The sequence below is a fragment of the Neopelma chrysocephalum genome, unplaced genomic scaffold, assembly GCF_003984885.1.
Source record: "Neopelma chrysocephalum unplaced genomic scaffold, ASM398488v2 Primary Assembly neopelma1_23, whole genome shotgun sequence".
NCBI classification, from domain to species: Eukaryota; Metazoa; Chordata; class Aves; order Passeriformes; family Pipridae; genus Neopelma; species Neopelma chrysocephalum.
Window position 1 is genome coordinate 6,331,785 of NW_020897691.1, and position 17,367 is coordinate 6,349,151.

The 17,367-nt window shown below is 38.5% G+C and overlaps 1 protein-coding gene across 1 annotated transcript in view; it reads right to left on the reverse strand.

Annotated features, from left to right (window-relative positions):
• The window catches only part of TSNAX (translin associated factor X), a 31,185-nt gene that overhangs the window by 8,318 nt on the left and 5,500 nt on the right, over window positions 1–17,367 (reverse strand). Inside the window, exons 2-5 of the mRNA XM_027683387.1 lie at window positions 17,141–17,171; window positions 16,178–16,285; window positions 11,988–12,102; window positions 10,203–10,333 (exon numbers count right to left, since the gene is read on the reverse strand). Of these exons, the coding sequence (XP_027539188.1) occupies window positions 10,203–10,333; window positions 11,988–12,102; window positions 16,178–16,285; window positions 17,141–17,171 (385 nt within the window). The remainder of the gene's footprint in view (window positions 1–10,202; window positions 10,334–11,987; window positions 12,103–16,177; window positions 16,286–17,140; window positions 17,172–17,367) is intronic.

A 17,367-nucleotide genomic window follows, 5' to 3' on the forward strand; every position in this document is an offset into this window, starting at 1 on the left:
CAGCAGAAATCACAAGCCAACAACAGCCACTAGAAAGATGGTAGGAAGATACAATCAGCAAGTTTCTTCCAGGATCACTATATGAAGGGTGGGGCACATTACTTACAGGGTGAGTCATGTGAAACTACCCACTTGCTAATTCATTACAAAATCAAAACAGCACAGCCATGGCTCTATCTTATCATCATATTTAGGCTGACAAGTTACATTCTCGTTAAAAAAAACCCCAGACACAGAAACAAATATCCCTTCTCCCCTCCGCTCCCCTCCCAGAAAATATATAAGGTAACAACAAAAAAAAAAACCCAATGCCAACATAACCCGGGGGTGGGGGGGAAGAGAAAAAATTCATATTCTTGTGGAAATCCCAAACAGAGGAAAACCTAAGTTAAAGCGGAGAGCCCTTATTACTAAGTTCTGCAGACTACGGGGAGGATGGTAGACTTAAGGAATGCACTTCTACAAGCATATTGATCAATGAGTACTAGTAAAATAAGTAAATAATTAACAGGTGCATCATCAATTGAAACAAGTACACAGATTACATTTAAGAGTATTAATACAAAAATTAAATGTATGGTGTCCTATTAACACGAAACTGAAAACTCACACCTTAGTCTTTTCCTTTTAAGTTCTCTGCATACTTGACAATGGTTCCTTAGTTTCACAGGTCTCTTTCCAGGCAGAAGCAATAAAAAGTTAAGTAACTAAACTAAAACTGGGATCGTGAAACAATCAAACTGCTTTGTTGATTGTGAGCATAAAGTCAAAGGTTAATTTTATAACAGTACGCTGAAACAGCATAAAGCCAGCCCTCCTCAGAGAGAGGCATGCTCTGGACATCCTGTTGTGAAAAAGGCTTAAAAGAGTGATTCCACTCAGCGATGGATTTTATAAACCAGTATTAACTAACAAATACAAATAAAAGGACTAAAAAAATGTCCATACAATCTTAGAAATTTGGGAAAAAAATCTGTTTCTATTAACTGAGTAATAATTCAAAGGCTGAGCAATTTTACTATTATAACAATAATTAAATTCATGTCAATTTATTGTATTAAGTCCTGAATGCTTTGATGATTAGTCAATTGCTATTTGACACATCTATGATCACCAAAAAGTTCTGTTCACTTCTAGCTGCATGTGTTGAAGTGATTATTTCAAATACTGAAGTGTTAATATTGTTTGCACTTTGTTTAAAGTTGAATACACACCAATTTTAGGGTAAAGGTAATCCCAAGATTAGACTGTTCTCCCAACAACTACAGAAACAAATATAGGTTCCCTATTAAATAGAGACAGGTGCCTGAGAGACTTAAATTATTTCCCCAAACAGGCATAAAAATCCTTCAGAGAACTGTGAAGAATATTTTAATGCCCTGTTGCAGAGAACAGGTTAATCAAGCCTTTTTTGTATTGTTATTAAAAACACATGGACATATGAGCAGTGCTGGGCTTTTTTGCAGATGACTAACTGTGGGTCAGAAAATCACAAACTTTTATTTTGCTTCTACTTGAAAACCTGAGGGATGGACCATGGTTACTCCTGTAATCAAGCTTTTTGTTCTGAAGTTTGGGGGTTTGTTTTTACGCCCCACGTGCCAGCCCCAAACATAGTAATTCTGAAGAGCAGCCAACATTCTAAGTGAGTTCTTAAAAAACAAACAAAAAACTACAAAGTATTCCTGTGACAAGTAGTCTTCCTGACCTCTTTGACTACCACCAATTGCCTTGATAATTAATATAGAATTTTAGAAGTCATTCAGTTAGACGGCAAATTTTACAGTACTATCAGCCTCGAGGGCAAGTGCTCAAGATACCAAAGAAAGGAAGCTCTGACTCAGCCAGGATGTTCAATGATCAAAGAAGGAAGAGCACCTAATACAACACAGCTTCTGCAGTTCAAACTACAGTGAAAGTTGTCCTTAAGATTATGTTGTTTCCATGCAACAGACCCAACTCACAAGCACAACAGAAGTACCAGTGGTGACCATTTATCCTCATAAATGCAGATTCTGGTGAGACGGTATAAGGGTACATCACCACTCACCAACCGCTATTTCTCACCATATGACTGCAAAACAAAAACCAAATCACGAGGTGCTGTACTAGTTGTATTCTTGGAATGGAGTTCCTCTATGACACATTCTTCTGTGTGATTTTAAATAAACAAACAAAAAAGCTTCATAGATTTTTCTTGAACTCTTATGTCCCAGCTGCACTTGGTTCCTGTAAAGGCTGGAGAGATCTGATCTGTGAACGACTAATGTCAACAGCTGCAAGACTGAAAAATATTCCTGAGCGAGAGCACAAGGTCTCCTCCGTTTGCTAGCTATAAAACTGAATTAAAAGACAAACAATATCACTAGTTTCAGTTTGCCATGTGAATAACTGCAGTATTTGTCATAACAGTACAGCAGGACTTTAGGACAGTTAGGTCTTAAGTTAAAACTAGGAAAGGACAACCTTCGTGATCATGCTGAACCACAGCATGCATCTTTAAAAGACTGTACTTACAGACTTATGATGCCCTGAATAGCTTCCTGTTATTACCATTCAGAGATCAGCTGATAATCAATTCTCACATAGTGCATGCCTTGTTTGGTCATGTCTGAATTTGCATTCATTTTCCCAAATTTGTTTTAAGTTTTTGTGTATTGACATATAAGACCTGCAGCAGAGAATACAAAGTGAGAGGCTTTACAGTTGCCAATTTTTTCCTTTCCCTGGATGAACCTAGAAAAAGGGCATGAACCAAAAATAATGAAAGAGTAGTAAAATGCCACAAGCTGAAGATATCAAATTTGAAATAAGCAACTTGCAAGGTGAAGAAAATGTTTGACCGAGCTTGTTGGCAGAGTTGTGGATGTGAGTTCAGAGAAACAGAAAAAGTAGCAAAACAGAAAGAAAGAAATTAACAAAATCGTATTTGATAAACATTAGCTTATTCACTGCAAATTCTGTTAATTTTCCAGTATAATCAGGAAACTTTGTTTCCATTTCTGGCATTTTACCTCTCACCTACAACAGCAAATAGATTAATTCTTCAGTTACATCCTGTTCCTGTGTTATTATATTTTCCCACCATCTTGCATAAACCTTATTGCTTCCTTCATGGATAGCATTCCTTTCAGTGTTTTAGGTGTGTTCAGCTTTTATCCTGAGTGAGACATTTACAATCCTTGATACCTTCCTCATGCAGTAAAAAGCTTTTCCTGTGTATCCTCAGCCTACAATTCAATATGCTACCTATTTTAATTACAATTTTTAAGCTTTCTTTAGAAGAAAATAATGTCCTACTTCTACTGTTCCTGATGTGCAGAACAGTTCATTGATATTATATCCTTGATACTATGTACCTTGATATTATTTCTGAAATACATGTATGTCTACAAATAGAAAGGTAGCTAGCACAGCTTGAGTATGAGATGTTCTTTCCATATTTTGAGTTTAAAAAATTAAGAAAAAACCCAGTAACACAGAAATCATAATATGGATAGTTGCTTTAGTTTACGATCTAATTCAAATCCTTCATACAATACCCAAGAAAACCTTATTACTTAAATCATCAGTAATCCAAATCTGGGCTGCTTGGACCCCACTCATCTCCACAGCATTTCTTACAGCATCATGGCTGGTGGTCCTATATACTGCAGTTAAAAACTGGCATTCTAGTGCAAGTAAAGTATTTCCTTTTCATCCACACAGCCTTAACTGGCTTTGTCCGATCCAGCAATGCAGTTTGTTACAATATGCTTACCTGCTTAAAGTGACTCTAAATGGTATAAGGCAGGAGACAGAAAAAAGCTCCATTATATCATTCTCTCAGAACACAAATAGTGCCTGCACAAGATAAATTATGCGTTAGACTGCGTCAGAGCTGAACTTTTACACAGAATTTCCTGCAGCAGCAGCAGTCACAGAGCAATAGTTTTGACAAGGTGCTGACACTTTACAGCCTCGTCACTAATCCTATTGAGAGCAAGTGCAGACATGATAAACAGCTAATGAGCTTCTCTGTGCACAGCACTCCACTCACCACTGCTGCTAGCACAGGAACACAGCAAATAAAGGTCAGCCAACAATGCTCCAGTTGCATCTACTATCATCACTTGATGCCACACTACTTAAGAGGCCCCAGAAGAATTATGGGCTCCTCATTTAAAATTTTGTCTTAAGGGACAAAAAACTGAGTAAATCTTCAAATAGCTAGAAATTTCATTTAACAAAATCACGTTAAAAAGGTACACCGTTTAATCCCACACAATGCCAACTTAACGAGCAGCTAAGCAGTCCTTAATTTTCCCTCTGCATTACACAAGTTTTGCATTTATGTAAATTCAGAACATGCTTAGAATAATTCCATAAATCCTAACACAGAAACATAAACTGTTTAGGTTGGAAAAGACTTTTAGGATCGTCAAGTCCAACCACTAACCCAGCACTGCCAAGTCCACCACTAAACCATATGCCTAAGCACCATATCTACATGTCTTTTAAATACCTCCAGGGTTGATGACACTGCCACTTCCCTGAGCAACCTGTTCCAATGTTTGACAATCCTTCCTGTGTTGAAATTTTTTCTAATAGCCAATCTGAACCTCCCCTGGTGTGACTTGAGGCTGTTTCCTCTTGGCCTATCACTTCTTACTTTGGAGAAGAGACTGCCTCCCATCTGGCTACGACGTCCTTTCAGATAGTTGTAGAGGGCAATGAGGTCCCTCCTGAGCCTCATTTTCTCCAGGCTAAACATCCCCAGCTCCCTCAGCTGCTCCTCACAGGGCTTCTGCTCCAAACCCTTCACCAGCTCTGTTGCCCTTCTCTGGACACTCTCCAGCACCTCAATGCCTTTCTTGTAGTGAGGGGCCCAGAACTGAACATGGGATTCAAGGTGCAGCCTCACAGGTGCTGAGCGCATAAGCACAATCACTGCCCTGGTCCTGCTAGTCACACTATTGCTGATACAAGCCAGGATACCACTGGCCTTCTTGGCCACCTGGGCACACTGTTGGATAATGTTCAGACACTGTCGACCAGCAGCCCCAGGCCCTTTTCCTCCAGGCAGCTTTCCAGCCACTCTTCCCCCAGCCTGTAACACTGTGTGGGGTTGTTGAGACCCAAGTGCAGGACCCTATACATGTTGCAGACCATTTCTTTCTTGTCTTTAGGTCTCATATAGATCTGTCTGGTTTACAATTGATATTTCCCTTAGTAGCTAGAGTTAAATATGTATATCTAAATGCTTAAACATGTATATATATACAAATAAAAAATCCTGAAAAATTTCTTCCTCCCTTTCATAGATTCATACAATCATTTGCAGTTGTTTTCTTGCATAGTGTCTCTCAACAATTTTAAAGAAACAGTACACATTTCCTCACAGGATATATAAGGTATACACTGCAAAGTAGGGCAAAGGAGCAGGAATTCTATATTACAAATAGTAAAGCTTTAAAAATATCAACAAAGCAGAACACTAACATAACAAATGAAGAGCTCTGCATTAAAAAAAAGCCTTCATTATTTCAGTATCTCTTTGTTTGCTTGTTTAATCATCCCCCGGGACAATCTGTACTGTTAAGAAACGTGTAGAAAACAGTCATCAGTTTTTGTTGTTGTTCAATTAGTGCTATACTCAGTGTTTGAGCTCATGCAAGTGTCCTTTGGGGAAACGTCCTGCGTGCCATTAGCACTATTCTTAATGAGGGAAAGCATGAAACTTCTTTAGTGCTCTGCCAGAATTGTTTTATCTTCAAGTCAAAAGAACAACTGCTTGGAGTAACCCCAAAAAAAAACATTTAACAATTACAAGTGGCAAACAATATTCCCAAGCATTATACTCATAGCACTTTTCTATTTATAGGCTAACAGTTATTATACTGAATAAAATATGTATTAGGTAGCTTTATCACACAGACAGTCATGATTCCCCAGTTAAGGCTGCTACAGCGGTTTCCATCATAAGCCCCGTTTTGAACCCTTTTACTCTTTCTGTGAGAGGTAGGGTGGGGAACAGGAGGATGTTTCATGTTTGGTTTCAAGACAAAGGAGAATATTTTTAGGAAGTTTGAGGTTAATTAGACATGCTGCTTTTGAGATATGGGACATAGGCGTTTCTTTATTCTTTTTTGAAGAAAAAAGCAGTTTAATGGCAATGTTTTTGTTCATAAAAGTCTTTTTAACTAGTTCTCCAGAATTTCTTTAAAATACAAAATCAGAATTGAAAACTAGGTTAAAGGAAGTTCAAGACTTACAGCTCTAGGAAATACATAAAGACAAAAGATCTAGCACTTTTCTTAGCTACATTTATTCTCAAAAAGGTATGCAAGCTTTTTCCACTGAAAAAAAAGCAAAGCAACAATTAAAGAACACTAGACTTAAAAAACCAAAACTAAAAGCAATATTCTTAACTCTTATCACTGTTTCCCTCCCAGTTACTGTTCTTCATAAACGGTGGTGGGCATGGGGAATAACATTCCCTCTCACAGTTGCTCTTCATCTAACTGTCCCCTCATTCTTTATGCTTCTAGATTTTCTATCTCAGCTTCATAATCCTGACATCAAGCACCTTCACATCTCTGACACCTCCTTGATCCTCGCTTCAGCACAATCAAGATCTACAAGCCTTTAATGCTGCATGTTCCTTCTTCTTCCATCCCGAGGACTAACTGGAGAGCAGAAGAATGACTAAGGTAAGAGTAAAGGTCTGGCTAAAAGTTAGCATTTCATACTTACTATACACTCAGGCTCATTTATACAATGCCTAAAAGCATTCCCTGTTTTCTCAGTGACACACGCCCATATTCTAATGCATGCCCTTACAAAACATGGGCACCAGCGGGCACAAACTTCCCACACAGAGGAGCATATGTAGAAAAGCTAGAATTTAAGTAGCTGACCTATAGAAATAGAATGAAGGCAACTTATTTCAGTTGGATTTTATAAACAGTCTTCTTAATGGGGCACAAATACCAAATTACAGAAACAACAGGGAGATCTCAGGGCCAATCAGTATTACAAAACTTATGACAGTCCACAGACTTGCCACTTATGTCACCTTAAAAGAGGAAAAAAGTAGAAGTACACCCATTTCTGGTTCTAAATTCAGAAATGCAATGGGGGCTGTGCATTTTCTAATTTTAATTCTGTTCAAAAAAACTGCAAAGTTCAGGTATTTGAGAGACTGCACCCCGACTGCTGGAAAGATGGACAGCAGAGTCTACTTCTTCCCCTTACTATTTAGCACACTAATACCTTTTTGCCTTCCTTTAAGATTCACTCTCTTAAATTTTCTTAATACTGTAGTCAGAAAATTCTTTAATACTATGACGATCTCACTCCAAGTTGATGCAAGTGTTATGGATGTGCTACTGTATATGTAACTGTGCGCAGTTCTGGGTGTCACAATTTAAGAAGTATCTGAATGTCCCTGAAGGCATCCAGAGGAGGGCAACAAAGCTGGTGAAAGAGTTGGAAGGAATGTCCTTTGAGGAGCAGTTAGGGACTTTGGGCTTGTCTAGTTTGGAGAGGACAAGGCTGAAGAGCGATCTCATTGCTCTCTACTGCTTCCCAAGGGGGGGAAGTGGAGAGAGTGGTGGTGATCTTCTCTCCCTGATATCCAGTGATAGGATATGTGGGAATGGCTCTGCTGCATCCATTAGGGGCAATTCTTTACCGAAAGGGTGGTCAAACACAGGAAGAGGCTCCCTAGAGAGGTGGTCGATGCCCCAAGCCTGTCAGTGTTTACAAGAGGGATTTGGACAATGCCCTTAAACAACATGCTTTAACTTTTGGTCAGCCATGAAGTGGTCAGGCAGTTGGACTGGATGATCACTGTAAGTCCCTTGCATCTGAATTTGCGTATTCTATTCTAAAAGTTTTGCAGTTGTGGAGGCATTAAGTCATCATACACATGCAGCAGGTCTCTAACTTCCTCTACTAATGACTTCTACTACTAATCTCCCCTACGGTAATTCATCCTGCTCTACAATGGACAAACAGATCTCAGACATTTTAAGAGGCTGAGATTTACAACAGAAAAAAGTTTTAAAAATTCTGAGTCTTTTCTGATAGCATATTTTCAATGGTTTTCTAAAGAGTTTATTCAGGTTCATTCAGGTATTAACAAGTACCTTAATGCAAGTCAGAAATAGATTATGCAGGAGAATCAGTGTAGCTGACTGTGCATGAGTATTTACCAAACACACAAAAAAACCTGAACAAAATCTTTTTTTGATCAATTTCTTTATTTTGAGTTGCTATGCCTAGCTTAAGTTTACATATCTTTCATATAAAAAATGAAATCTAGCTTTTGAGGTTTGAAAAAAAATGTATTTTTTAAGAAAAAAATCAATTTTTTTTACTCAGGGGAGAGAATCTGGAAGTAGAAAACTAGCATTAGGTTTGCTCACTTGTTTTATAAGAATACGAGTACACCCAGAAATTATCATGCAGTAAGTTTCCATATGTCTGCTATGTAGGTCTACACCATTACATCTGAGATGAATGCAAGCTAATTCCAGGCAAGCTGCTTCTCAGTAAAACTAGAGGTAGGTAAGCCTCTTTGAATGTACCCATACAAAGACACATTTAAAAAAAAAAGACAGTTCAGGTGAGGCAGCTGATGCGGGGTAACTGGTTACCCAGTAAGAATCTTGCTCACGTGGCATGGCCAATAGCTTGCACCACACGGTCTCACAAAGATCTGTGAGGTAGCAGACCTCAAACACTGCTGTTCTATAGATAGTATCATGTGACTCACACGGGACTACAAACTTCAGGGGTTAATCAGACAAGGTTTACAAGTCTCAATGAAGCTTTCAGAAACTTTTTTTTCATAGAACTGAATGCGAGAATTCTTGGCTTTTATAAGTAGTACTTAAAATGAAAATCAAAACATATTTTTAGCATACTTCAATATACTCATACAGCCAATATACTCATACTTGGACTAGTACTGTTCACAATTTGAGATCATCTGTAGTGTCAGCGTTTTGAATTACCTTTTCATTGTATCATTACAGTACTTAGCTATAAATAGCAGCAAGACACGTACACATTAGGTAGCTCTTTAAGAAAAACTACTTGTATTTAATTTGAACAACCCAATGCATCACAGGTAAGAGGACCGTGGAATTAATTAGGTCATTGAAGACTATCAGGGCAAGCTCCTTCTGGTTCCATATTGCTAAACTGAGCTTTCACTCAAGAACTGTTTCACCCTTAACAAACTTAAGTTTGTGTAAGACATGAGTACAAGTTAACCACTGTTTGTCTTGTAAATAATGTACACGTATTTGCTTCCGGTCTATCAAATCAATCTTATGGACATTTTTAAACAATTCAATGATTCAGGGCAAATCTTCAGCTCTCCTCAGCTGAAAAAGTCTTGCCTAAACAAGGAAAAATATACACAATTCCAAATATGTTAAATCTGAGATCGATAAGCACAAGACTCTTTTATGCCATGACCAAGATGTCAAAGAAGCAGTTACATATTTTACTCATATGTTGCCACAAACAAAGCATACCAATTTTAGGTAAGACTCAAATTGTCAGCAAAGATTCAGCAAAGAAATATGATTTGACAGAAAGAGTCATGAAAGCACTGCAACTTAATTCTCAAGAATGTTGGTAAAGGACTGCTGTTTACAGAGAGGAGCAGAAAAAGATGTGATTGAAACATATAAACTGATTTAATGCTTCTAACAGACAAGCAGAAGCACATTCTGAGTCTTAAGAAGAAAGAAAATGCTAATCTAAGGATTTTAATTAATGAATTTTATCAACTCAAAATGGATAATTTCACAAGATAGTTGCTCCAACTCTTTTCCCAGAAATTATAACCCTCCAGGTGGGGTAACTGAGTGTGCTACACATGCTCCTCTCAGTCAGAGAAGACTAGTCAGTATATCTGTTAGAACTACTCCCAACTGCAGTTTAGGTCAGGGTCCAAATTCTTCCAGTTGTAGTCTTCTATTGAAATCTTCCTCTAAACTGCACTGAAAAGAAGACTGAAGGACAATAGCCTCTCTAATACTGGAGCTAACTTTGCTAGTAACAGAGATTAACCCGAGTCCTGATTTATAGCCACAGAAATGTAACAAATTCAGACCTGCAGCATGAGGAGGAAGTACTGCTACATAAAGAGAAACTGAGCACAGTTCAAACTAGCACACTTTCCCTATTTTAAAATAATTTACCTGGAGATATAGCTCTGTGGAACTGATACATGTCTTCTCCAATCAGTTCTTGTGCAACCTGCTTGATCTTCTGTCGGACAGCATCTAGCTTGACTTCAGACTCCTTTAGTATTTCTTCCCCATTGGGAGCACTGCAATCATAAAACAGAAAGAGCTGTTTTCAGAGCATGAGCAAACAGTTAAAAAGCATTACACATTTTCTTTTACTAAGCAATACATTTTTAATGGCTTCAAGAAAAAGCAAAGCCAACACTGGAATGAGAAACATTCCAGTTTAACTTCCATTGATACCTATTCAGATTCTGTAGATTCTTACCAGGAAAATAATCAACCAACCAACCAGAGTTCTGGTAGCATTACGTTTATTCCAGACTGGAATTGTAATTATTGCTTAAGTAAGAAAAAGGAGACACATATGCAAAGGCTTCAAAAAATATTCCAGAAAACTAGCAGTAGTTACAGAAGTCCTTCAACCTCTTTAAAAAAAAAAAAACCACAATATTTCGCAATACTTGACAGTATTGCAAAATGTAATACATGATGTACTTCTACATGTGATTTCTTTTCTTTCAGGAAGTAGTTACAGACTATGCTGTTCAGGAACAGCTTAAATATCTGATTCAAAAGCACAATATATACTTGGCATTTAAAGCTTAGTTTATTTAATTTCCTTTAAACTTCCCCTACCACAAATAATCTATATGGCATATTAATTTACAGTCTATTTAAGGAACTATTGATAGACTGGTCTCAAGAAAACATTTAAAAGCAAACAGTAAAGTTTAACGAGATTAAAGCCACAATAATTGCAAAAGAGAAGGAAATACAAAATACAGCATGGAAAGCTTCCACTCTCACAAAACCAGGAATGTCTTCCAAAACAGGAATCTAAAATCTGAAGTAATTAGGAGTTTTTGTTGTTGTTCTTTCCTCCACAAGTTCCCAGCTACCTAGCCCCAGCAGTGGGAGTAGCTATTTACAGTCAAGGCTGTAGTGGTTACTGGAATTATCACAATACCTCTTTGCAGAGGAAAACCAAGTTAAAAAGAGGGCAACTTCATAATCTGTTTGTAACTGTTTACTACTATGATAACTATAAATAGTTACTACTTCAGCATAAATGCATTGATAGGTAACAAAAAACAAATTAAATTACAAAAAAAGGAACAGGGAGAACTATTGCAACTATAACATGCAAGACCAATGTTTGTCATATATGGTAAACATTTTATACAACAGGCTATGCAAAGCTTCAAATTTTCCTGTTGTTCTGGTTTGTTTGTGGCTTTCAAAGATTGCTTGAAGGCTCATGAGAACACAAAACACACAGAAGCTCAAAACTTCACAGAACAGCCTATCAAGTTGTAGTATTTACATAAATGGACCCCAGGTCACCTCCTCTTTGCATTGATGACTTCGGGTAGGGCTGCAAGAACCAAAACGGTGACTTAATAGCCCGGGCAACTAACCTGAAGGAGGGGTGCATACTCTTCTCTCACAGCCTGAGAGCCTGCTAAAAGCTGGAAGGCTCTCATCTGCTGTGCATTCTGCTGCTCTGATCTAGTTTAATACACCAATAAAACCAACCAAGAAACTTGAACCAGCATCTTGTAATTCTCTAACTGGAGTGTGCATTAACTAGCTCACATCCACTCTAAGGATGTTTATGGGAAATTAATTAAATTTCTCTCAACACAACATTGCAGCTGCTAATCACAAACACAGACAACACTGCACGGCAGCTTCGAGGTTTCTATGAACATTTTCACGCTCAATGTGACTCACCTGGTAAATCTGTGGAGCAGAAATATTGTCCTCTTGCTTTCGATAGTTACATCACGACTGAGCTTCACGAGCCGTTCATATTTATCATGCCTGGTGTCAAGCTCCAGCTGGAATGCTGCGGAGTCAATCGTTACAGCAACAAGCACAGTTATCACAAGAACGCAATGTGGGGAGAGCAAAGTGCCTGTGCTGCAGTCACTGCTAACAAGCCCCCACTCCACCAGCCTTGTCCCCAGGTGCCTTACCTGTCCCCAGGTGGGCAGCGTGGCTGCCCCTGAATGGGGCATGGCTGCACAGGGCACCACTGCCTACCACCTGCCAGAGCTGCAAAATTCATCATTAATAATACCTTTGTTTAATAAGTCAGGTTTAAATAGACATCAATCCTGATGATGGTTTAAGGCAGCCCAAACAATTTTAAGGAAAAATACTTGCTTTTCCTAGTAAAATCTATTCCGCAGTACTGCTGTTCAGGAAACGAACTTAAGATTTCACCCAAATCAAGCAAAATAAATCTAAAAATAAAACCCTACAATCATTTGTAAATAAGATACACTAGTTCTCTAAAACAAAACAAATAAAAGGTATCTGACTAAGGCACATATACCGTTCAAAAGGCACCATTTAGTTATAAGAAAGGTTGCATTTCACATCCCAGCTAGACTTGGCCAAAAGTCAAGTATTTTAATATCCCAAAGGATTAGAAGTAGTAAAGCAAAGTGAGATCAATTATTTAAAATAAGATATCTGACTTGCTGATGTTAATTCTCTCCAACTACAATGAATACAGAGAAGAGAGGATGTGTATATGGTTATCATAGTCAAACATTATGAATGTTTCACAGATTCCATTAACACTTCATAGACCATTATTCCACTAAATAAATCATTAATAGATACTTAGAAGAAATCTAACACATTTCCTAATGAAATGTTAACATCTTTGTGTGAGAAAATGAAGAAAATAAACTAAAAGGTTACATTTTTAAAGGGTCTGACAAGGGAATATCCTTTAAAAAAGTATAGCAGTTCACTGGCAAGCACGTTTACATGAATTTATAGAAATAACTCTATTTGGTAAAAGCTTGGTTCCCCTTATTTCGTTCTGTTCTTCCTAATCTTATTCTGAAACTCTAAGACAAATCACAAATGCTCTAAGATAGATCACAAATGATCTTTTAATTCTTACACATGTCTGTTTGGTGTGCCTCTTCCAAATTCTGAGAGTCAATTCCACCCCTGAATTATCATAAAGAAGAAATTTTTCCTCATATCATAGTGGCAGGAACTTGAAGAAGGGTGACTGGGACTTCCCTTCATAGGATACCATATATGACATTTCCTATGACCATTTACAAATGTCATCTACCAGGAAATTCACTGTACTGTTCTGAAGATCTATAATATTAGCAATGCTCCCAATCTTTTCTGGACAGTTGTGGCTTTTAGACTTTTATGTTGGATTTTAAACCTGTTAGTGACTACTAGGAAGTGCTTTCTGACCTGAAGTAAAATAGACACACAGAGTAATCTTTAGCCTAACAGGATGCAAGAAAACCTACTGTACTGTGCTACTGCCTAAAATTGTGAAGAATTAGAACTTAGGAGGGTTCTCCAGCCTAAGACCACACAGTCATTTCCTCCATATTTCCCCTATAATGTCTAATCTATCGCTGAAAGCAAAGACTCAAACTCTATCGATATTTTGGTGGTGCAGAATCAGACCATTAAAAGGACACTTAATAAATCTTAAACTTACAAGCCAAGGTACTATCCACTCTCTGTATCACTGAGCTGTCATATTTAAAACATATTAACAAAAAAAAAGGTGTAACTCCTCAGTTTTTGATTAACTAAACCATTCTGTGATTCTGTAATTACTACAGAAGACAATTTCTAATTACTTTTTTAGAAATCTTTGGTGCCAATAGATCAATTCAAGTACAACTTCTTTTCAGAGAGTAAAAAGAGCAAATCGTGTATAACCATTTAAGGCCACACATTAATGGGGCAACCCTGGTTGTGTGTATACAATAGGGAATGAGACGCTGGAGAGCAGTGCGAGGAAAGGGACCTGGGGGTCCTGGTCGACAACAACTTGAATATGAGTCAGGAGTGCCCTGGCAGCCAGGAGGGCCAACCATGTCCTGAGGGGCATCAGGCACAGCATCGCCAGCCGGTCAAGGGAGGGGATTGTCCCGTTCTGCTCTGCACTGGTGCGGCCTCACCTTGAATATTGTGTGCAGTTTTGGGCACTGCAATATAACTAAGATATTAAGCTCTTAGAGAGTATCCAAAGGAGGGTGAAGGGTCTTGAGGGGAAGGCATACGAGGAGTGGCTGAGGTCACTTGGTTTGTTCAGCCTGGAGAAGAGGAGACTGAGGGGAGACCTTGTTGCAGTCTAAAACTTCCTCACAAGGGGAAGCAGAGGGCCAAGTACTAATCTCTTCACTCTCATGACCAGTGATAGGACCCAAGGGAACAGCATGAAGCTGAGCCAGGAGAGGTTTAGGTTAGATACTAGGAAAAGGTTTTTCACCCAGAAAGTGGTTGAGCACTGGAATAGGTTCCCCAGAGAAACAGTCACAGCACCAAGCCTGGCAGAGTTCAAGACGCGTTTGGACAACGGGGTGTCCTGCACAGGGCCAGGAGTTGGACTCGATGATCCTGATGGGTCCCTTCCAATTCAGTATATGCTATGGTTGTATGATTCTATGATTAAGTTATTTAGATTCAAACAACATACACAGAAATAGTGCACAACTCTGGTTCACCTTATGCAGTTTGCTTAATTGTAAACCATCCGGAGCATACCTTTTCCTAATGCTTGTGCTTGACATAGAGACAAAGACCACCAGTGTCTCTGTCTGGGACTTATAAACACTAGTGCAGTACAAAGAGTGGATCTCAAAAAAGGTGAATAAACTGTGTCCTTTAAATCCTTTCTGAAATTAACCAAATACTGCTGACTAGATCTCATGGAAAAGGAAGGAAACAAGTGTAGGTATGATATTCAACATGAATGACAGAGCAGCTTGGTTGCAGGGAACTTTAAACACCATCTAGTTCCAACCCCCACCACCATGGGCAGAGAGTCTTTCCACTTGACCAGGTTGCTCAAAGCCCCATCCAACCTGGCCTTGAACACTTCCGTGGATGGGACATCCACAGCTTCTCTGAGCAAAGTTCAGGGGTCACAGTTAATCATCTGCCAAGATGATTTACACAGAAAAATCTAAATACCTCTGTTTAAAAAAGCAAGGAAATTATTTGACATGGAAGTGACCAGCTGTTACAGATGTTACAGCTGTTACAGCTTATATTTCTTCACCCTCCTTAGCTTCATAAAAAATAGGTGGAATGGGGAAAATTTTACACCAAGAATTAATTTGTTGCCCATACTAAATCTCCTTCTTTCTTCTGCCAAGGTTTCTCATTTCTGAAGCTCAACGTTGCCTTGTCAGGGCTAGTCTTATGAGAAATTGAAATTGATTAGAGTTTAAATCTGGTTTTGTGAAAAACCCTATAAAAACAATTTTGCTAAAGGGAAGTTTGCACTTCCTTATTTAAAGAAACTCAAATATAAGTTAATTTTTAAACAGCACTCAAACTGAAGTAAGTGTCTACATACAGGTCTATATTAGTTAGTTAAACTCTTATTTTTAAATAGTGCAGGTATAAACAGGTACCGAGTCAAAAAACAATGCATCCATATTTACATAAAAGTACCTTAGTCATCTATGCAGCAGAGCCAAGGCCAGCAGCCTCCTCAGTTTCCCAAAGGTCGCCACCTCCTCCTCTTGCCCCAGGTGGCTCAGATTTTGCTTTACACCTCTGCAGATCCTACAGTTTTCCGGCATCAAAGGGCCCACTCACCTTTTGCCTGGCTGACCACTTGTGCAGTTTGCTCAGCATCAGGTTCAGCAAAAGTGAGGTGTGGAGGGGGAACAGCAGGTAGGATGGAAACAGGAGCAAGTCATGAGTCAGGGGGAGCTATGCAAAGTCCTGCTCTCAGGACTTCACTGCACAAAAAACAGAACACTAAACTCTAAAGGTATGGACCATGAGTCCAACCAGTTCCAAGCTTCTCCTTCAGAGAGAGATGGTTTATTCCATCACCAAATACTGGTGATTTCCTAGCAATTTCTACACCATGTTTTTATAATCTGCTTTTGCAAATGCTTACTTACATTTAAAAGACGTCATCAAAGCTGAAGATGGATTAACATTCTCTTTCTCCTCTCTTCTTTGACCATGTGGAAAATTGTCATGCTTGCGTTTTCTGAACCCACCTGATCCTATTAATAGAAGATACACACACAAAAAAATATTTTAAAATAGATTTGCCAGAGTACAATCAGAGCATTCCTGTCTTCAGAGCATTCCTGACTGTAAGCCATATTTTACAGGATAGAATAAGGTAACTGGATGATTATTATTGACTGATGCCAGCTTCACATTATCATGTTACTTTTTCTACCACATTCCTAGTGAAAATTAGAAAAAAAAATCCTACCAATTTCAATGGATAAGTTTGGCAGGATCCTAAGTCTTTTTTTTTTTTTTTGGAAAGGTCTTGACAACCTTTTATGTTTTCTTTCTGTAAGGGAATGGTTGCATGGAAATCCTTCCGTGAACAAGGGTCTACAGGATTAGACTTTTTTTTTCCCTTCCTTTTTTTTTCTTCAGCTTCAAAGGAGTCAATATACTGCACGTTTTTATTACTGTAATTATTTAGGTCATGCATCTTCAGTAACCAGAAAAAGAAGCAAGGCATAATTTAAATAGACTACCACTACTTAGGTATGCAGGTTTAGCTCCTGCACTGTAGCTTCTTTGGTCCTTACACTCTGCCCATTAATCAATTTCTTCTCTATTCACCCTGATGTAACCCTTCAGCTAGCTTTATATGCCTCTTCCCTAGACTCCCTTTTCAAACCCACATCCAGAATTCATCTCTTTTGGACTGCATTTTACTTCTGATTTACATCTTGTACTGTTTCTTCCTTTTGTCCTTCCTTCACCTTGGATTGACTCATTGTGTCACCCACGCATCAACCTTTCCCCCCTCTCGCTCCCTCCTTTTGGTGATAGCTGGACACTTTGTCTTCCTAACGGAGGCCAACATTCGTCAAACTGGCGTACAGGCATACCTTTTTGAACATGTAGAGTTCTCTCAATTGCCTTAAAAGAAGAACAAAAGGAAGCTACTTAAAAGTTACAGAAGAACACTGGATTTTAAAATGTTTCCGCTTAATTGTTTATTATCCCAAACTAAAACCAGAAGTGGGCGTAGCTACTTTCTAAAAGAGGAAACTGAACATCATTTTCTCCTTCTTCTCTGTTAGGACATGAGTTCAGGGTTTTGTTTTTCCTGTAG